The following is a 22619-nucleotide window of genomic DNA, read 5'->3' on the forward strand; positions in this document are numbered from 1 at the left end:
CAAAAGAGGCATTTAACTTAAAATAAACCTTTTTTTTTTTTAAGCCCAAAGAGAAAAAGAAACAGCATCGAAAGCAGTGGTACATCAGATAAACAGAAACATCTCCGAAAAAGCTTACTTTCAAGAACCAAATGAGGTGGAGGCTTAAAATTCTTACAGTGTAAACTGAAGGTTAAAAAAGGTAAGATAATTCTCAAAGAGCTGAAGTATAGGTGTAATGATCAGGTGTAGCCCAGGCTGCTGACAGGTATTATGTGTGACTAGAAAGAAGGCGGAGAAAAGTGGACTGCAGTTTGAAGAGAGTTTTAAAAATGAAAATGGTCTTTGCAGAAAATTTTCATTCTCCATGTTATCTTTCAAACTATAAATGTCAGGTTAAATACAACTTATTATACAGTTGACCCTTGAATAATATGGGTTTGAACTGCACAGGTCCACGTATATGTGGATTTTTTTTTCAATAAATACATACATGTACCATAAATAAATTCTCTTCCTTATGATTTTCCTAATAACATTTTCTTTTCTTTAGCTTACTTTAAGAATACAGTAATATAATATATATAACATACAAAATATGTGTTAATAGACTGTTTGTTACTGGTAAGGTTTCTAGTTAACAGTAAGCTATTAGTAGTTAAGTTTTGGGGGAGTCAAAAGTTACACACGGATTTTCATCTGTGCGGGGGTCAGTGCCCCTAACCCCTGTGTTGTCCAAGGGTCAACTGTACAACATGCAAAGGATATGACACTTTAATGGGTCTGAGTAATGCCAGGAGGTTATGACATGAAACAGAGAAAGGCAAGGTCATATTATATTTAATATAATTTACTAGTCCTTGATAATAAGGCCCTGTTAATGGGCCATCACATATTATAAACGTGACTAGACCAAAGGACCGAATAAATAACTCAGTGCAATCTTTCAGCTACTTCTAGAAAAACAATTTGACTCTACTGTGCTAACTTTAAAATTCAGGGTATGTTATGTATTCTGATAAAACAAGGAAAATTAAGTAGCTGACATATAGGCATCTACGTAAGAATCTGAAACAAAAAACCAACTTTGCCTTTTTCCTCCTTCCCATCTTAAGAATTGTTAGTAACCAAAATTACCTCAGTTCAATTTCCTTTTGCATATTAGAGCAATGTAAACAAGGTCTCCACTTGGAAATCAGTTAAGAAGTACGGTAGTTACTATTATCTCATTTATTGGACTAGTTCAACTGTCTCTGAATTTCTCCTCTTTAAGTTGGAATCAACAATTATGTCTACTAAGTAAGGGTAACATCACAGCGCTAGGTACTGACATTGAGACATATTAATTCAGATGTGATTAGTCTGCAAATGTTTATATGTATTTCATACTTTTGAAGAAAATACACGCTAACTATTTAAAAGCAGAACAGGATCAAGTTCTAAAAACTGTGTACCAATATGTTTTATGCTGCTTTTGCTGAATCCTTTCCTTAAATGTTTGTAAGCTAAAGTTTGTTCACTGTCAGATACATTTTCAGAAGGGGGAAAAAACAAAAGACAACTGTGCAGAAAAAGGAAAACATAGTGTAGATCAAATGTGATTTTTAAATCACCTATATTTGATTAATATATTATATATTTGATTACCATATTTGATCAAAAGATCTATCCACTTAACCAGAGAGAGCTTTTCCCATGGATAATAAAGATCCCAAATTTATGGAAGAAGTTATAGATGTAATAATGTACATTATTAACGAAGACAACGACTGATATTAATGTTAGGCAATACTGAAAATTATATTCTGTAACATACTGGGGCCACTTGCAAAGGTTTCAGATCATTTAGAATGTTCAGGGTCTTTAAGACTGAATGTCAAAGGCCTGCTGGTTATTTAAGCGGGACGACTAGCAATACAGACATTCTACATACCTGTCACTACTTTTGCTGAAGGTGCTAAAGACATGCACAAAATTTCAAAATACGGAAGAAGTTTCACAGTGAGAAAAATAAGGAAAAAGGCATTTACATTTTTAGGACCCTTTTTAAAAAACTAGACTGTAAGTGCAGAGTGGAAAAGGAAGCTCACTTTAAGTAAGTCAAGTCTCTGCTATAATACTGATTGGTCTGACTGCTTCCTAAATCGTTGCTTAATATCAAGTGCTATGCTTCATATATGCATAAACACTTAGATGTTTTAAAAAAGGCAATAATGTGTGTATAACGTTTTACATTTAAAAGAATCAAGAGTTGGTTAAGTAATACTTCGTATGTAGCTTACTATTCAGGATCTGAAACAAGGTCCAATGCTTTCATCACATCTTCTAGGAGTGAATCAGGTATGAATCCATTATCTGGAAAAGAATTACAGAAGCAATTTGGATTAAGTTTACTTCAAGAAATGCTATTATTGCTGCTCAGCCAGACTCCAGTGGAGAATCACATAAGAGGGATACAAAGAATCAAGAAACAGCATATTAAGTTTATTTGGGGCACAATATTATTATTAGGTACTCTCTTAGTTTTCTTGGGCACATAGGTAAAGATTTATTTTCAAGGTTAGTTTTCTAATACAAAAATGAACCACATGACTTCTCCCTGAGAACTCCAAGGAAACCTGAAAGCCAAATTACTTCTTAAACAGGCTTACAAATTTAAATGAGACAAGTTTTTTCCTACTTAAGGTTTTAGCAGTTATCCAATTAAAATAAATCTTTACCAGTAAATTCTTTTTGTCGCAATGTTATTTTAGCTTCTTGCAAGAATGTTCATGAACCACTGTTATTTAGATCTCTGACAATATACGATCAAGAAGAGATATCTCCTGACTTAAATCAACAGACCTGATTTAAATAAAAGCCATAGATTTAATAGCGAAAAAAATTCAAAGTTGGAACGCAGAGTAGAATCAAATGTTGATGCAGAGTAGTTTATGGAAAATGTTCCTTTTCTTGGGCTCGATGAGGAAATAGCATTGGTAAATGGCCCAAACTCAGATGATGCAATAGGACGTGATACACACAAAAAGCTTGTAGGGCAGTTTGAAACCACAGTACTTATAAACAAGCAACTTGATTCCCTTAAATGTACAATTCCCTTAAATGTACAATTCCTCTACCCATTTATTCTTTCCTGAAGACTGTCTCAGCTTTAAAGCAACTTCCAACACAATAACCTTTTCAGGGATTAGGATAATTAAGGAAAAAAACCAAAAACAACCTTGTCCTGGAGGACAAGATGCCCAAAAGCCCTGCTTCTATAATCAAACCATAGAATAAAGTGGAGTTGCTCTTTCTGCACACAGTGTGTACGCTATCAGCAAGGAAATAAAGTTAAGATTTTTTTGAAAGTCTTTTCTTAAACCTCATAAGCACATGCTTACCCATGTGAAGACAGATTGGCTTTGACTAAAAGGCTAAGAATCATTTAGGATAATTAAAAATTATCCTAAATATAATTTTAGAAAGTGAACATTTAGAATAATTCCAGTTTGTCAGGTTACCAATAACTGAAGGTATAGAGAATAAAAAAACTTGTTTGAAGGCACCTGTGAAAAACATTCAAGCTTTGTAAGCCTCGGCTGATGAGTCTGAAAGGCAGAAAATTACTCCTTTTGCTTAGTTAGGTCACAGCTAAAAGCTTAGCATTTCCGAATGTAAAACAGGCTTTATGTGGCTACTGGCGGCCAGCAACAGTTATCCGGATAGGTTTCCATGTTTACGGGCTGTCATGTATATCCACTTGACAGAAGCAGTGTGTATTACAATATTCTTCTGAAGCATTGAATGGCAGGCAGCCTTATCTCTTCTTACTGTAACCCGAGACTCAGCTCCCATCCCCAGAAAGGGCTAATGGGCTGTATACGGACACAAACAACAACTAGGAAAACAACACAATGACCTCCTTAACTCAAACGTGATTAACCTCAAGCTTAAACATTCCAACACATTTTTAAGGGGCCTAAGAGATTTACAACGTGTACACACGGACATTCTGGAGTACAGCAATGACTACACCAAGCCAGTGACGCTAGTTTTTGTACATACAGTATTTTATAACTAGAGACTGCAGAACCATTTTTTTCAATACCTCAAAGACTTTTAATACACCCAAGATTAGAAGAGGAGATTTGGAATTACTTTTTAAAACACTAATTTTGAAATTACTTTATTCTTTAATAATCATACCTGTCAAGACAAATTCTTTAGAAAAAGCAGCCTTAAGTCTAAGCAGATCGAAACTCACTCCATCTAGTATTTAGTCAGCTGGTTCCTCAGAGAATATGGAAACAGAGACACAATGATAAGACCTCAATACCAACAGCAGAGGAAATCTGAGCGTACAATTTGCTGATTGCTCAAGCCGACCTAAGAAGCACCAAAGGAAAAAGCAGAACTTAAATGCATCGGTAATTTAACCACATGAATATAAAATGGCCTTGTACAGGCTTTCAAGCTCAGAAGAACGGGGAGGATGGGCGGGGAGGGCAAGGAGGCAGTGCCCGCGGTTGTGACGGTACGCAGCTACGGTGCCAACATTCACATACAGTTAAATTGTGTTTAAGACATTTGAAAAGGAGGAAAAAAGCTGTTCGTTTATAAATTTAAAAAAGAGGGTTTTTTTTTGTTTCTTTAAAACCCAGTAAACAGACGGCAAGAAGCGCCCAGCTCCTAGAGCTCGGGAAGAGGAACTCTGCGCAGAGCAGCGCTGGGTAGGGGCACAACGGTGAAGTGAGTTAGCAATTTGCTGGGTAGGAGGACCAGTTCAGAATAGTGAAGAAGTCGAGCTGGCCTCGAAGGAGAAGGAAGGACCCATCGTGATTCCCATTTGGAAAGACGGTGGGGAGCTTGGCAGGCCTCCTAGCAGAGGCACCAGCTGAAGGGAGAGCTGCAGGAGAGAGCAGGTGTCAGGAAGCCACAGCGGGACAAGAAACAGCATGAGAGGAGATGGGGACCCAGCAATGGGGACCGTTAACGTTTTCAAACCCCCGTAGGTGAGAAAGAGTACAGTTTCTTAGGAACAGAGGAGACAATCAAGATCAAGTTGAGAATTTAAGTGCTGTTGTTTTTAGTAAAAAATTAACAAATTATTTTATTTTTACTCAATGTTGTATCATACTTTACCTAGCTATTATTATTGACGCTTTAATAACATATCCCTACAATTTAATAGAACTGTTAGTGAAAAAAAATATTTGGCTTTTGCCCAGAGGCAAGGTTAGGGCATTTTCGTAGTCGCGCTTGCCCTGGTCTCCTGGCTTGTGTCTCTCTGCTGCTTCGCGCCTCAGGCCCCGTAAACAGAGGCCACGGACAGCAGGGATGCCATGACCCAGGGGCCGAGCACGGTGCTTAACACAAGTAGCTGCTCAATAACATTTGTTACATTCAATTATTCAAGCTAATCCTAACTTCAGATTTAAACAAACTGCTCTGTTCAGGCACCATGGTTCAACCAAAAACAGCTCTGTGAATTGTACCTAGAAAGTTTACAAAGAAATGAGTAGCTGCTTTACGGCCTGTCCTGCAGAACCACTTCAATTATGTGATGGGAAAGTTGCAAACCAAACTAAACAAGGTGCACAGGATAAAGAAAAAACTATGGCTGGGGCAGCAGGAAACGGTGATGAGAATGGTACAGCAAGGTGAATGGAAGTGACGGAAGGGATGCAAAGGTAGAGAGAAGACAACGTGATTTAAAAGGAAGAGAAAAGACAGAATTAAACAAAAGGCAACTTCTAGATAATGTCTAAGGATGGGTGAATACTAAACTATCTACAACAAGTAAAATTATTCTTAAAGATGAAAAAAATGTACCACACTGAAATCATTCAGACAAAAGATGCTCTCAATATATTTTAGCAACCTACAAAGAATACAAGGGCTCTTTAAAATTAAAATATATATCCCTTGTCCAAACAGGGTTGATGAAGTCTACAACGGGGCGGGGTGAAGAAAGAATAAGAGGGAGAGAGAGAGAAGAAAACAAAACAAACCCCATTACGGGTGATGCTAAAAATTTCAAATACCATCTGTGTAGAATTCAGTTCTTTGGAGATTACTGAATAAGCTCTATGCTACACAGTTTTGGATTTTTTTCTGTTTTAAACAACAGTATGGTCAACTTATTGAGTACCTGAATAATGATGTAAAGTAGATACAAAGGCCATCTTACAGCTGAGGAAACTGAGGTTAAGGAACTTGCCCAACATCACACAGCTGAGTTTACAGAGGTGGGATTTAAATCCAGGTTGTCTGATACCCACTGGAATGCTTTTAGCATTTTAGAAAGCCATTTTCTGATACCTGGAGGCATTCCAAAATTCCTCTCTTGTCCAGTATCTTTGATCACATTGATCAATTTACCTCTGTCCCTACTCTTTTGTTTTTAAAAATTACTATAAAATATGTATCTGAATACAAACCAAATATCCAAACTTTCCCCCACAAAAGAGATGTAAAAACCAAAATGAAACGAAACAAAACGTAAAAACAACGCCACCCCCCAACCCAAATCCCCAGGAAACAAAACTATGGACTTTCTCTAAAGCCCATATGTAACACTTTATATAGGACCAGTACCTGATTCTCTTTAGGATCTGAGCACACACACTAGTGTTCATTTCCATTTCTGAATTTGGGATTCTTCATTAAAGGGACCATGTAATTAGAGATGGTATGTCAAGGTCCTGCTTGAAATTAAAATTCTGGAAGTATTACAAAGGAGAAACTAACAGCTAAAAATACATTTTTGAACTTATTTTATATGTACGCGTGGCGTCAAAATAATGATTGAGCTCCTTAGATCCTAAAGACTCTGAAGTAGAGACTAACTGCTCAGTGGGAATGACAGTCAATATCATATCCTTATTCCAATAAATTAAAAATAGTTAAAAGTAGACAAAGAGGTTAAAACACAGCTCTTTATGACCTCAGCCTTTTAAAAAGGTACTGGTAGTGGAGAGAGGGGGAAAGATTGCTTGACCTTCTGGAAGAACACCTCGAATCTGGTCTCAGTTCTCACAACTAGGCATACAGCTCTGAAGAAGTGAACTAAACCCTCACAAGGTTGGTTTTTCTTAAGAACAAAATGGTGCTGGTCATCCCTGCTTATCTCCTAGGTTTATGGTAAGGTTTTAATGAGACCACGCAGGTAAACTGCTTTATAAACTGTGATGTTTCATGCAAAGGCCAGCCATCATGATTATTACTATTTTTAGACAGGTCCTCAGTTACTGATGGTCTTTTGAAACCTAAACCTGATTTATAAGTCACCTGTTTAGAACACTGAACATACAGTCTCACGGAGGCAATGCTGTAAATGGTGATTAGCCTGCAACTGCATTTAATTCATAAGATGCCTAAAGCAGGAGCTAACAGTGCTGATTACAGGTCTACCTACCTGACAGGCACGTGCAGACACCCGGGGTAGGAGCGAGGCTGAGGTGGGGAGGGTGAGACAGACACCAGAGTACTCACGGGTACCAGAACTTGGATTCTCTTCTCTTTAGCTTCCCTCTAGGTCAGTTTTTCTACAAATATTCTAAAGAGGGTGACAAACGGCAACTGTCACCACACCAGCCCCGGCTAAACGGAAACTGGAACTACCCAGAAACTTGTAAGTACTGTTAATATAGTAAGTGTTCTGAGAAAGCCAGATCTGTTCAGATCCTGAAATATAAGTGTGCTATGTTGGGGAAAGGGGGGATCAAATCAGTAAATTAGCTGATTAGTTTGTGACTAAAAATGAAGAATTTTCTATTTTTAATCTTTCAGCTTCCTAGAGTGGACTGTCAATAGCTAAACCATGAACAGGGATATTCAAATGAGAAAGTGGAGTTTATTTTCTATGTAAGTCATAGACAGAAAGAGATAGCTTTTCTAAGATGACCGAACAAGTTTTGTTTGCTTCTTAACAATTCAGATTATAGTCCTGCTAAGTTGTCACACATAAAACTATATAGATGAAAACTAATTTCTTTAATCAATAATTTTCTCTCTCTAGGAAAAACACAGCAAATTTATTTTCATATGTATTTCTCAGGACTCAATTCTGAAAAACTGCCACTGATCATAAATTGTTTTAATATTGCCAATAAGATAATTTTCCTTGTAATTTAGTAGACAAAATGGAGCCTGCTACCTCATTAATGATTTTAAAAAACTGAAATTGCAAAAAGCAAACAAATCTACTACTTGTGACTATAAGATACTAAAGTTTAGTTTTAGTATCTTTATTCCTGACGGAGTTGTTTCAAACTGGCCTTCTAGATAACATCAGGCTCTTCAGATCCACGCCTCCTACGGCTGTGAACACTCCTTCTTGCTCTGAAGGCGTTTCTCTATGCCTTTGTTCCTTCACAGTTATTATCTCCTAAGACATTCTGATACTCTCCTTGTACATTTCCTTTCTCAAGAAACTCATTCACTTCCAATTTCAATTTCAGTTCTAAAATTCTCACTAAAGGAACTAATGCATAGGGATCCGAAACGCCAGATTACAGAAAAGCCACACGTTTGATTTGAGAATGGCCTGTAGTGGTTACACTGGGGTAAGAGTATGCTTGATATCTGGACAATCATTTCAAATCAAAATTAAGCAGCACTATAAAGACCTGACTGGAAACTCCGGAAAGACACCCAGCTTATCCACGCCACCTTACATACTTCATCCTATAATGCATTCCACTCTAGAAGGACTCCTCCTCTCATACAGTAATTACTATCAATATGGGTAGAAACATGTCACCTAACGTATCTTGAAACACAGCAGGCATTTACATATGTATGTGTATACCACTTCACGACCACTCTCCCCTGGGATGTGAGGTATAGAAAAGGCAAACATCTAGAAGCGGGGTGAGAGAAGGCAGGGGGAAAAAACCTAATACTTTAAATATATCCTTAAGAGGAGGGTATGCCACAGGAAATCGCTTGACTCATTCTCTGAAATATATTTCTTTAAAATATAAATCCAAGCCTTGACCGTTAGTTTCCTTGATTATTCCAATAACCATCACTTCTCTTTAGTACATGCTACATAATTATTTTTCTTGTGTCCTGTCTTTCCATTCAAGTCAAACACTTTGCTGGCTATTCCTGGTATATAAATTTCTACCTCCTACCTTGTGTTCATAGGTATCATTTTCTCTTCTTTGTGCTTCCATTTGCCAACGTGATCGTACCTCCTCAGGTCTCCATGATAGCTCTCTAGCTAATCTCAGTTCACTTTGATCACATTTCTTTTAATCTTATGTTATTTATATCAATCTTATTTTCATTATAACTTGCTACAGTTTCCAAAAACTGTACTTAAGTTTGATCCTAACTCAAAATATATTAAAAGCATTTAGGAATAGAAATGATTTATTTTCTATCTTTTCCATCAGAGGATTCATATTGGTAAGAGAATGACTGTATTTGTCACCCTCCATGACATAGTTCAATGTGCTACATATCCCAATGATTCCAGCTGAAGTTGTTAACTTACTATAAGACGAATTTCATTCAGTGGTGGGAAGATATAAAGAAGTAAATTACTTTTACTTCTAAAGACTTAGAATGAAATGTTATTGGAATGAAATGTTATTGGAAGTTTAAAAGATTATTAATTCCAAGAAGAAAGCAACATTTATTTTTCTTAAGTTAGGGAAAAGGCATAGTGGAAGAAGCTAACTGAAGGTCAACTCACCAATACCAGCACCAATTAACTTGAGGTGTAGAGAGAGAGGAACTCACATTTATGAAGTACCTACTATGTGTTAAGGACTGGGCAGGTGATTTCTACAATGCTATTCATTTAATCTTCATAAGGACTCTCAAGAAACAGGTGGTTATTACCATCTGATATATAAGAAAACAGATTTATAGACTGAAAAGTAACTAAAGTTATATGGTTACTAAGATTCCTAGAATTTCTATGACTGAAATTTTTAGAGATGGAAAGAGTATATCTCCAAGAGTTAAAAATCTCAAGACAGAAGAAAGTGTGTTTATAAAGATAACTGAGTCCATTCAGGAGTTGATAAGGATTAACCCAACAACGTAGGTTCCTTCCTGGTAATTTACAATGGAACATAAGGCATGGCTCGGTTTTAAAGTTATACTGGAAAAGTCAGTGAGTCAGCTGTCATACTTTAGTCATAACCATTATCGAAGTACATAAATGCAAAGATGATTAAAATAACCTAGCTAACAGTGACGGAGTTGACACTGCAGTGACATATATGTGAACTTTTAAGACCACCTTTGTTAGCGCGGTACAGAGGCTGAGCTCAGGCTCAAGAGAACCCCGAAGACGGTTTTTCTTATCCTTCCCCTGTATTTTCTTCTGGCGCAATCAGTCACACAGAACTATTCTGGGGAGTGGCGCCAGCAAGATGGAGGGCTAGGAGACCCCAACTCATGCCTCCCACACAAGAAGCCAACAAAACAATAAACAGCACAAACTGAAGAAAACCCCCCAGGGAAAGTACTGGGCTACAAGGAAGCAGCAAAAAGCCCTGCAGAGCTCCAAAATAAATCAAGGATAGCTGCACAGGACAGTACAGGAGGTGTACTACCCGAGTCAAGCCATCACCCTGTCAAGAGCAGCCTGGCACCAGGAGGGATGGCCTCAGAGGACGTTCACCACACGGGGAAAAGGAGAACCCCTGCAGGCCTCTCCGCTGGAGACGTGTGCAGCCTCTGCTGCAGTGTCTCCTACCAACATTGCTCCCAGCTGACGGAGCTGACCACAGTGCTTCCCAGCCCCTGCAGCTACTCCCAGAGGCTAGAGCTGTCGCTCAGGAGACCTGCCCTCAGGGACCCCAGTCTCTCTCTGGAATGAGGCGCGCCTCAGCACCTCACCATGTACAGGAAGAGCTCTGGGCCTCAGCCTTGGTTTCAGGGTAGTGGCTTTGTCCCACAGTTACCAGCACAGTGTCTGCTGCCCTGGGCCCCGCCTACTGGATACCAGGTTATAGCTCTGACCCATCATCCACAAGGATGCTACCATCACTGAGCCCTGCCCCCCCCTCCCGCCCCCAGGTTGAGGCTCTGACACATCAGTGCTGAGACTGGGCAGCACTGCCCTGAGCTCGGCTGCTGAAGCTCAGCTTTAACAGATCAGCACTGCAGCTGTGCTGCTGCTACTGCCTTGTGACTGCCGCATGGGGCCAGAAGTGAGACTCCGACCCACCATCCCCAGTCTATGCTGCTACTGCAGCCTGGGCCCAAGCCGCCACCACAGCTTGTCATCCCAGGGCCTGTGCCACTGTCACACCCCCCCACACCCGTAAGCCACTGTGGGGAGCCCCTGAAACTCAGGTCCCAGGTCCACGGAAGAGCTGTACGTATGTATACCGCAGATATCAGTGCCATACCTGCAGCAAGTGCACCTGTACCTCAGGACTACTGTGGTAGTTCTGTACGCACCGGATCCTAGGACCCTGGCTCTGTTACCCCGAATGAATAGCCAAAACGATCTTGAGAAAAAAAGAACAAAGCTGGAGGTAGCACACCTCCTGATTTCAAACTATATTACCAAACTACAGTAATCAAAACGGTATGGTATTGACCTAAAAACAGTCACACAGATCAAAGGAACAAAACAGAGAGCCCAGAGATAAACGTACACTTAAATGGTCAATTAATTTACAACACAGGAGCCATGATATACAATGGAGAAAGGCCAGTCTCTTCAATAAGTGGTACTGGGCAAACTGGACCACTATCTTACACCACACACAAAATTTGATCTATTTTGAGTTAAGACTTGAATGTAAGACCAGAAACATTAAAATTCTTATTATGTAGCAAACACAGGTGGTAAGCTCCATGACATCACTCTTGGCAATGATTTTTTGGATTTAACACCAAAAGTGGGGGAGTAGGTGAAATGAGTGAAAGGTTTCAGAGGTACAAGCTTTCAGTTATAAAATAAGTGAGTCATGGGGATGTAAGGTACAGCATGGTGACTATAGTTTATAATACTGTACTGCTTATTTGAAAGTCTCTAAAAGAACAAATCTTAAAAGTTCTCATCACACACATAAAAAATTTGTAATTATGTATAGTGATGTTAATAGGCCTACTGAGGTGATCATTTTGCAATACATAAAAATATAAAATCATTATGTTGTGCACATGAAAGTAATATAATATTAAACATCAGTTACACCTTAAAAAATAAAAATCCTGTGGTGGTGGTGTGTAAATCACTTTGAACTCTACCATACAGGCTAAGAGACAAGGGTTAAAAATAACTACATCTACAATATTATGTTAATGGATACACAATATAAAGAGATGTATACTGGGACATCAAAATAAATTATGGAGGTCACGTAAATGCATTGAACTTTCTTATGTAATTGAAGTTAAGCTGTTGTTAGCTTAAAACAGTTATAAGACTAAGATGTGTTACAAAAGCCTCATGATAACCAAAGAGCAATAGACAAACCATAAAGAAGAGAATCAAAGCATACTACTATAAAAAAAATCAAGTCACAAAGAAACCAACAGAAGAAGAAAGAAACTACAGAACTACAAAACAATTAATTAACAAAGTGGCAATAGTAATTCCTTACCTATCAACATTTACTGTAAATGTAAATGGTTTTATTTCTCCAATCAAAAGACATAGAGTGGCTGAATGGATAAAAGAACAAAACCCAACTCTATGTGAGTATAAGACTCACTTATGCTTCAAGGACATGGATAGGCTGAAAGTGATGAGACGAAAAAGATATTGCATACAAATGGAAAACAAAAGAGAAGCGGGGTAGTCATCCTTATGTCAGACGAAATACCTTCTAATCAGAAACTGTAACAAGAGACAAAGAAGGTCATTATGTAATGATAAAGGGATGACTATATCAGGAGGCTATAACAACTATAAACATATATGTACCATATATTGTAGCTCCTAAATGTACTAAATAATTATTAACAAATCTGAAGGGAGAACAGAGAGCAATGAAATAAAGTAGGGGACTTCAATACCCCACATTCAACAACAGTTTGATCATGCAGACAGAAAATCAGTAAGGAAATAATGGATGTGAATTACACTTTAGACAGCATGTACCTAACAGACATATACAGAACACTCCATATACCAGCAGCAGAATATGCATTTCTTCTCAAGTGTACGAAAAGGATTCTCCAGGATAGATCACATGACAGGGCATAAAACATGTCTTACCAAATTTAAAAGTATTGAAATCACACCAAGTATTTTTTCCTACCACAATGACAGGAAACTAGAAAAAAAACCACAGGAAGAAAATGCAAAATATATGTAGATTAAACAACATGCTCCTGAACAACCAATGGGTCAAAGAAGAAATCAAAAGGCAAATCAAGAAATATCTTGAAACAAATGAAAACAGAAGTACAATGTATCAAAACTTAGGGATGCTGCAAAAGCAGTTTTAAGAAGGAAGTTTATACTGATAAATGCCTACATTAAGAAACAAAAAGACCTCAAATAAACAACCTCACGTTACACCTTAAGGAACTAAAAAAAGAAGAAAAACTACAACAGAGATATATGAAATAGAGAACAGAAATATAGAAAAAAGCAATAAAACTAACAGCTGATTTTCTGACAAGATAAACAACAGAATTAAAGAAGAGACATTGTAACTGTTACCACAGAAACACAGAGTCAGAAGAGACTGCTATGAACAATAACACACCAACAAACTGGACAAATGAGAAGAAATTGATTAATTCCTAGAAACATAAAACCTAACTAAAACTGACTCATGAGGACAAAGAAAATCTTAATAGAGCAGTAACAAAAAGGAGACTGACAATGTAATCCAAAACCTTCCAACAAAGAAAAGTCCAGGAACAGATGGTTTCACTGGTGAATCTATGAAACAACTAAAGAGGAATTAATGCCAATCCTTCTACAAATCATCCAAAAAAGTAAAGCTGAGGGGATACTTCCAAATTCACTTTGAGACCAGCATTACTCTGATACCAAAGCCAAATACAGACACTACAAGAAAACACATGAGTTCATCCCTGATGAATACAGATACAAAACATTAGCAAACTGAATTCAACAGCAGATTAAAAGGACCATACACTATGATCAAGTGGGATTTATTCCAGGGATGCAAAGATGGTTCAACATATGCAAATCAACAGATCTGATATACCACATTTATAAAAGAAAAAAATTGTATGATCATGTCAGTATGCAGAAAAGGCAGTTGATATAATACAAAATCCTTTCATAATAAAAACACTAAAAAATATGGTACAGAAGGAATGTTCCTCAGTGTAATAAAGGTCATAAACAACAAACCTACAGCTCATATCATACTCAGTGGTGAAAAGTGAAAATCCTTTCCTATGAGAACAGGAAAAAGACAGGATTGCTCACTTTTGCCATTTCTATTCAGCATATTATTGGAAGTCCTAGCCATAGCAATTCGGAACAAAAAGGAAATAAAAGGCATTCATATTGGAAAGGTAAAAGTAAAATGATCTCTGTTTGTGGATAACTTGGTCTTATTATAAACCCTAAAGACTCCACTAAAAAACTGTTAGAAAAATGATTTCAGTAAATTTGGAAGATACAAAATCAACATACTGTTATCAGTTGCATTTCTATACACCAACAAGAACTATCTGAAAGTGAAATTTAAAAAGCAATTGCATTTACAATAGCATCAAAAACAATGAAACGCTCAGGCACACGTTTAACCAAAGAGGTATAAGACACTGAAAACTGTAAGACACCGATGAAAGAGATTGAAGAAAACACAAATGGAAGGATACACTGTGCTCATGGATTATATCAAGAATTAATAGTGTTAAAATGTCCATACTACCCAAAGTGATCTACACAGTCAATGCAATCCTTACCAATATTCCAGTGACATTTTTTCACAGAAATAGAAAAAACTATTCTAAAATTTATTTGGAACCGCAAAAGATACCGCACCATCAAAGCCATCTTGAGAAAGAAGAACAAAGCCAGAGGCATCATGTTACCTGATTTCAAGCTATACTGCAAAGCTCTAATAATCAAAAGAATATGCTACTGGCATAAAAACAAGCACACAGCCCAGTGTAACAGAATAGTAAGCCCTGACATAAATTCATGAATATATGGTCAGCTAATTTTTGATCAGAGTGCCACGAACATACAATTGGGAAAGGACAGTCTCTTCAATAAATGGTGTTGGGAAAAATGGATATCCACATGCAAAAGAATGAAACTGGACCCCTATCTTACAGTATTCACAAAAAACAATTTGAAATGGATCAAACACCTAAGTGTAAGACTTCAAACTGTAAAGCTACTAAAAGAAAATGTAGGGAAAAAGGTCCTTGCCATTGGTCTTGGCAGTGATTTCTTGGATAAGACAGCAAAAGAACAGCCAGCAAAACTAAAATAAACAAGTGGGACAGCATTAAACTAAAGAGGTTCTGCACAGCAAAGGAAATAATAAAACTGCAACCTATAGAGTGGAAGAAAATACTTGCAAGCCATGTATCTGATAATAGGTTAATACACAAAATATATAAAGCAAAATATATAAAGACCTCAAGAGCAAAAACACAAATAATTCAATTAAAAAGTTAGCAATGGACCTGAATAGACATTTTTCTAAAGAAGACATACAAATGGCCAATAGGTATATGAAAAACTGTTCAATATCACTAATCATCAGGAAAATGCAAATCAAAATCATAATGAGGTATCACCTCACACCTGTTAGGATGAACTTTATCAAAAAGACAGGAGACTGGATTTCCCTGGTGGTCCAGTGGTTAGGACTACACGCTCCCAATGCAGGGGGCACGGGTTTGATCCCCGGTCAGGGAAGATCCACACGCCACATGGCATGGCCAAAAAAAAAAAAAAAAAAAAAAAGACGAGATTAAATGTTGGTGAATTTGTGAAGAAAGGGGAAACCTTATGCACTGTTGGTGAAAATATAAAATGGTATCTCTATTAAAGAAAACAGTACAGAGATTCTTCAAACAATTAAAAACAGAACTACCATATGATTCAGCAATTCCACTCCTGGGTATATATCTGAAGGTAGTGAAATCAGCAGTTCAAAGAGACATCTGCACAATCACTGCAATATTATTTACAACAGCCAAGCTATGGAAACAGCCTAAGTGTTTGTCAGTGGATAAAGATTACAGTGTTTATGCTTGTGTACACACACACAATGGGATATTATTTAGCCATGACAAAGAGGGAAATCCTACCTTTTGTGACAACATGGATAAACCTTGAGGACATTATGCTAAGTGAAGTAAATCAGACGTAGAAAGACAAATACTGTATGATATCACTTATATGTGGAATCTAGAAAAGCTGAATTTGTAAAAACAGAGTAGAGTGGTGGTTACCAGGGGCTTGAGGTAGGTTAATTGGGGAGATGTTGTTTAAAGGTAGAAACTTGCAACTAGTAGATAAATAAGTTCTGGAGAACTAATGAACAGCAATGGTGATTACGGTCAACAATACTGTATTATAAACTTCAAAATTGTTAACAGATCAGATCTTAACTGTTTTCACCACAAAAAAGAAGTAATTATGTGATGTGATAGAGGTGTTATACCTAATGCTAAAATAGTAATCATTTTGCAATATATAAATATATCAAAGCAACATGTTGTATACCTTAAACTTACAGAATGTTATATGTCAATTATATCTCAATTATTAAAAAAAGAAATATTCTGAAACATTTATTCATCTGAATAAATAAATAAATGACTTAAGCTCTTTGAAAAGTTATTCAAGAGGTGGTATTTTTCCCTATTTAACACCATCAGAGATCAAGATTCAAGTAACCATAACTTTAGTACCACAAGAAACACAAAACCCTTACACCATGTGAGAATATGATGATCACTGAAGTTTCCTATTTTTTTTGGTTCCCATTTTCACCATTTCCTATTTAAAAATTTCAAGACATGCAAGCCTACATTTCTTTCAATAATCCCATAACTCTTTAAAAATAAAACTCAGGAAAGTATCAATATATTTCAAACATATGAAAATATAAAACAGAGGCAATGTTAATAAAAAATAAAATCTTTTACCTTCTGGATCGTAAGTTTGAAAAACTCTTCTGGCTTGTTCTGAAGGAGCCTCAGGGGCAACTAAAGCCATATCCTGAAAACATAAAAAAGCATGCTATCAACGAGCTACAATGTAATGGCATTGAAAATAATGACTGATAGTTTTGCTTTATATTATTGTCCAAGTAAAAAATCTAACTGGAAGCATACTCTAGTTTTCAAATATTTAAAAATTAAATCCAGAGATACGACAGCAAACAATTACATAGGAATGCAATTGAAATTTACTACTTTAGGAAGTATGTTACATCAATACCTAGGCACAGATCAATAATCAAGTTCTGCATGTTCAGAATTTTAACTTTTATTAAAGGAAATATCGAAAAGGCGGATTTCTTTTTCCCATAAAACTAACTCTCTATCATGACTAGTTTCTTTACAAAGTAAGCAATATTACAATTTACCAAAAATAAGCACAGAATTCACTGTTATCTTGGACTCTTCACAAACCTTTACTCCACATATATCAACCATTATGAAACTCTACACTTGACTGACATGAAACTAGAATCTAGGTTCTAATTGTTTTCCTCTATTCGTAAATCTGGTCCAAGCATCTGCCTGTAATTGTGTTCACTCAGACACACCTCATCAGAGAACAAGTTTCCAAGCATCGCTTTTTACCATCTTGAATCCTTTTTAAGAAGTGGGTATAAAGGGAACATATCTCAACATGATAAAAGCTATTTATGACAAATCCACAGCCAACATAGTACTCAAGGGTGAAAAGCTAAAAGCCTTCCCGCATATAAATTAATGAACTTAGAACACTCCCTCAACACCATACACAAAAATAAACTCAAAATGGCTTAAAGACTTTAATATAAGACATGACACTATAAAACTCCTAGAAGAGAACACAGGCAAAACACTGACATAAACCACAGCAATGTTTTCTTAGGTCAGTCTCCCAAGGCAATAGAAATAAAAGCAAAAATAAACAAATGGGACCTAATCAAACTTATAAGCTTTTGCACAGCAAAGGAAACCATAAAGAAAAAAAAAGACAACCTACAGAATGGGAGAAAATATTTGCAAATGATGCAACTGACAAGAGCTCAATTTCCAAAATATACAAACAGCTCATACAACTCAATAACAAAAAAACAACCCACTCAAAAAATGGGCAGAAGGGGCTTCCCTGGTGGTGCAGTGGTTGAGAGTCCGCCTGCAGATGCAGGGGACACGGGTTTGTGCCCCGGTCTGGGAAGATCCCACATGCCGCGGAGCGGCTAAGCCCGTGAGCCATGGCCGCTGAGCCTGCGCGTCCGGAGCCTGTGCTCCGCAACGGGAGAGGCCACAACAGTGAGAGGCCCGCGTACCACACACACACACACACAAAATATGGGCAGAAGACCTAAATAGACATTTCTCCAAAGAAGATATACAGATGGCCAATAGGCACATGGAAACATGCTCATCGCTAATTATCAGAGAAACGGATTCAGAACTACAATGAGATACAACCTTGCACAAGTCAGAACGGCCACATCATTAAAATGTCTACAAATAATAAATGCTGGAGAGGGTGTGGAGAAAACGGAACCCTCTTGCACTGTTGGTGGGAATGTAAATTGGTGCAGCCACTATGGAGAACAGTGTGGAGGTTCCTTAAAAAACTAAAAATAGAAGTACCATACGACCCAGCAATCCCACTCCTGGGCATATATCCGGGGAAACCCATGGTTTGAAAGGATACATGCACCCCCACGTTCATAGCAGCACTGTTTACAGGAGCCAAGACACGGAAGAAACCTAAATGCCCATTCACAGATGAATGGATAAAAAGATGTGCTGTATACACACACACACACACACACACACACACACACACACACACACACACACACACACACACACACACACACACACAATGGAATACTACCTAGCCATAAAAAAGAATGAAATAATGCCGTTTGCAGTAACCTGGATGCACCTAGAGATTATCATACTAAATTAAGCCAGAAAGTCAAATACTGTATGACATCACTTATATGTGCAATCTAAAATATGATACAAATGAACTTATTTACAAAACAGAAACAGACTCACAGACACAGAAAACAAACTTATGGTTACCAAAGGGGAAAGGGGTGTGGGAGGGATAAATTCGGAGTTTCGGATTAGCTGATACAAACAACTATATATAAAATAGATAAACAACATGGTCTTCTGTACAGCATGGAGAACTATATTCAATATCCTGTAATAAACCATAATGGAAAAGAATATGAAAAAGAGTATATATATTTGTATAACTGAATCGCTTTGCTGTACACCAGAAACTAACTCAACATTGTAAATCAACTATACTTCAATAAATAAAAAAAAAAAAGTTGTGGGGTATAAAAGTCAAAAAGAATTTAAATTGCTGTTTCTCTGTGGAAATACATTTTTGTAAGAAATGCACTAATTAACTTTTGTCCTAATCATCCTGCCCTTACCTCAAAGATGAATAAACTCTAAGAGTCAATTAGAGTAGTTATTTTTAAAAACTTAATTAATTTTTGGCTACATTGGGTCTTCGTTGCTGCATGCGGGCTTTCTCTAGTTGTGGTGAGCAGGGGTTACTCTTCCCTGTGGTGCGCGAGCTTCTCTTGTTCGTGGCTTCTCTTGTTGCAGAGCACGAGCTCTAGGTGCGTGGGCTTCAGTAGTTGTGGCATGTGGGCTCGGTAGCTGTGGTACTTGGGCTCGGTAGCTGTGGCTCGCGGGCTCTAGAGCGCAGGCTCAGTAGTTGTGGCGCACGGGCTTAGTTGCTCTGCAGCATGTGGGATCTTCCTGGACCAGGGCTTGAACCCGTGTCCCCTGCATTGGCAGGCAGATTCTTAACCACTGTGCCACCAGGGAAACCCCTAGAGTAGTTCTTACTGGGCCATGCCTGAACACCTCCTCAATAGTATGTTTGGTTCATATAGGAGTAGAAATCAAATGGATACGGGAATCAAAACAATGGAATATATACAAGCTCCTACACAGTTTTAATGTGTTAAAATAAATGATAAAGTACTTTTTAAAATCTGTTATTTTATAACATAGTAAAATTTGGTAATGTACAATTATTTCCCTTTTACCATCCTGTGTTAGCAACTTTTAGGGTCTCCTTTTCGTGCATTTTCAATGTTATTTTGTAGATAATACACATGTCAAAGGACATGCTTTCATCTGGTTCAACCTTCAATGCCTTTCTGATTTTATGATCCAGTCCTTTACTGCTGGACACTTGGATTGTGTCTAATCTTTTGCCATAACCAATGCTGCACCAAATAAACTTGAACATGTAATTTCATACATGAACAGTTGTATCTGTAGGACAGAGTTCCAGAGTAGGATTGCTGGGCCAAAGAAAGAAGGCATTTAAAATTCTGGTAGAATACTGCCAGATTCTTGGGTTAACTTTGTTCATTTAACCTATTTTTAACAATATTTCTTAAAGTGCTTTTCTGTGTCCACTACATCACCAGGACAGTCTTAGCTCTATAATTACCTTTATATCAAGGCTAGGATTGCAGCGTCAGCTCTCAGATTTAGGGAGCAATTACTAGCACAGGGCTATCGTTATTATTACTCCTTAGCTTCTTTTACCACTCCCAAACCTTAATTGCAAACATTTCTACATGGATTCCAGAATAAGCTTTAGCCCCCTGAACTATTTCCAACTCTCCTTTCTTTTTTCAATTCTTCCCTTTAGAATGGCTGTTGGAATTTGTGGATGAGTGCTGTCACTGAAATTCTCATGGAGGAGAAGGTATACAGCTGGAGATGAGATTTTACGCGAGGGGGAACATTTGGAGACACAAGATGAAGATATAGTCATTCTTCCTATTCACAATCTGTTGCATTTCAACCTTTATTACTAGTAAGTGATGAGCCAAAGTTTGAAATGAGTTTTAAAACATTACTTCAAAATTTCTAAATATTAATTAAAAGTATGATCTAAATAGTAGGAAAGGGAATATTGTTTTTCTTGGTCAAAATAAAACAAACACTCTTTTGGGGGAAGAGGTGGCAGAGAATATAAATGAAGCATCATTTTAATCTTCCTACAAAGTGAAGTTTTGGGAAATTACTACCATTTATAAAGTTGGGGGAACAAGGAAGATTCCATTTTTAGCCAGAGAAAAAGGTCTGCATCAAATTCTCTGGCATTAAAGATTTCAGAAAATGCAGGAGTGCAAAAAAAAAAAAAAAATTTAACGTGAACTACCTGATGCCTCATCTCTAAGTTCCAAGTGCTACAAATAAAAAATATACTATGCTTATGTAGAAAAAAATTAAACTTAATAAAATGTTCACTGCTTATCATCTGCCTCTGGTTATGAACATATAAAAAAAATTAGGCTTCAGAAAATGTGTTCTTAGCTCTTGTTCGAATAGGCCTGGCCTGATATAGAAAGATCAGTTGAAGGCTAGGGAAAACTCCAGGCATACTCTGGTTTAACAAGTGTTCATTTAGAGTAAGGGCTGCCACATGTTTTCTGTAATGGGCCAAAAAGTAAATATTTTTGGCTTTGCAGGCCATAAGGTAGCATGATAATACAATGCATAGGCAGCAAGATGGTACGATATATAAACAAATGCACATGGCTATGTTCCAATAAATTACAAAATAGGTGGTAGGGCTTGATTTGGCCTGTGGGCCATAGTTTGCTGACCCATGATTTAGAGAATATATTTTTTCCCCAAATGCTCTAACACTGAGTAAACATGCCTTCTTTTGACTCATCTGCAGATATAATGATATCTTAATCACCTTACTAGGTTTTACCAAGATGATATTTTGGGTCTCATCTGAGAGAGAAAAGAGGGTAGGAAGTTCTAGCTGGCAGGAACAGAATCATGAGAGGCAGAAAGATGTGAATTAGTGTAGCACAAGGGGAACTGACAGAGCTGAAGAGGACTGAGAACTGTGAGAGGCAAGGAGTAGTTAGGCAGGGAAATCAGTGTCGATGGGAGAACGAACTGACTCTGAACGTGCAGGGTTTGCAGGTGACGCACGTGGCTGTCTTAATGCTCAGCACACTACGATCACCCAGGGCTGCCCATCATAGGCTTCTCATGCGCCAGGAGAAAGAGGCCATGGGCCCTAGAGGAGGTCAAGGCTGGAGAGCCTGCCAGGTAAGACACGGAAACAGGTGAACACAGATTACTTCAAAGACGTCAGAATAGAGTATTTCCAAAAAGGAATTTAGAGAAGTTCTTGCTTGAAGCTTAAAAGTGTGAAACAAGTATCTCAAAACGCTGTGAGGAAACAACAAAAAACCTCCAGATGTAAACTACCAAAACAGAAATTCCTTTTTTCCTCTCAAAATACAACCCAGTGGTAGTGGTCAGGTTCCACATAATAAAACCATCAACTCTAAGTGTCATGACTAATAAAGCGAATTGTGTCTTGAACGATTAAGAAACAAAAATCTTGCTTGCTCCTTTGGTCTCAGTGATATACTAATAGCTAATAGGCTAAACTCCTTAGGAATTAACCATTCTTAATCATATCACTTATTTTAAGATGTGTTTATACAAGAGGGGTGAAAAAA

General features: G+C 37.5%; 1 protein-coding gene and 1 long non-coding RNA gene across 5 annotated transcripts in view; one reads left to right on the plus strand and one right to left on the minus strand.

The window, feature by feature from the left end:
* Nucleotides 1–22619, minus strand: part of MINDY3 (MINDY lysine 48 deubiquitinase 3) — a 95064-nt gene that overhangs the window by 7486 nt on the left and 64959 nt on the right. For all 4 annotated transcript variants that reach the window (XM_060162532.1, XM_060162523.1, XM_060162538.1 and 1 more), the window contains 2 exons: nucleotides 17047–17119; nucleotides 2262–2334 (listed from right to left, as the gene is read on the minus strand). In XM_060162532.1, the coding sequence (XP_060018515.1) occupies nucleotides 2262–2334; nucleotides 17047–17119 (146 nt within the window). The remainder of the gene's footprint in view (nucleotides 1–2261; nucleotides 2335–17046; nucleotides 17120–22619) is intronic.
* LOC132527222 (uncharacterized) lies at nucleotides 59–20880 on the plus strand. Its single transcript, XR_009542913.1, has 3 exons — nucleotides 59–181; nucleotides 7488–7594; nucleotides 20774–20880. It is a non-coding gene; the product is annotated as an uncharacterized LOC132527222 (long non-coding RNA).

The sequence above is a fragment of the Lagenorhynchus albirostris genome, chromosome 1 (assembly GCF_949774975.1).
Source record: "Lagenorhynchus albirostris chromosome 1, mLagAlb1.1, whole genome shotgun sequence".
NCBI classification, from domain to species: Eukaryota; Metazoa; Chordata; class Mammalia; order Artiodactyla; family Delphinidae; genus Lagenorhynchus; species Lagenorhynchus albirostris.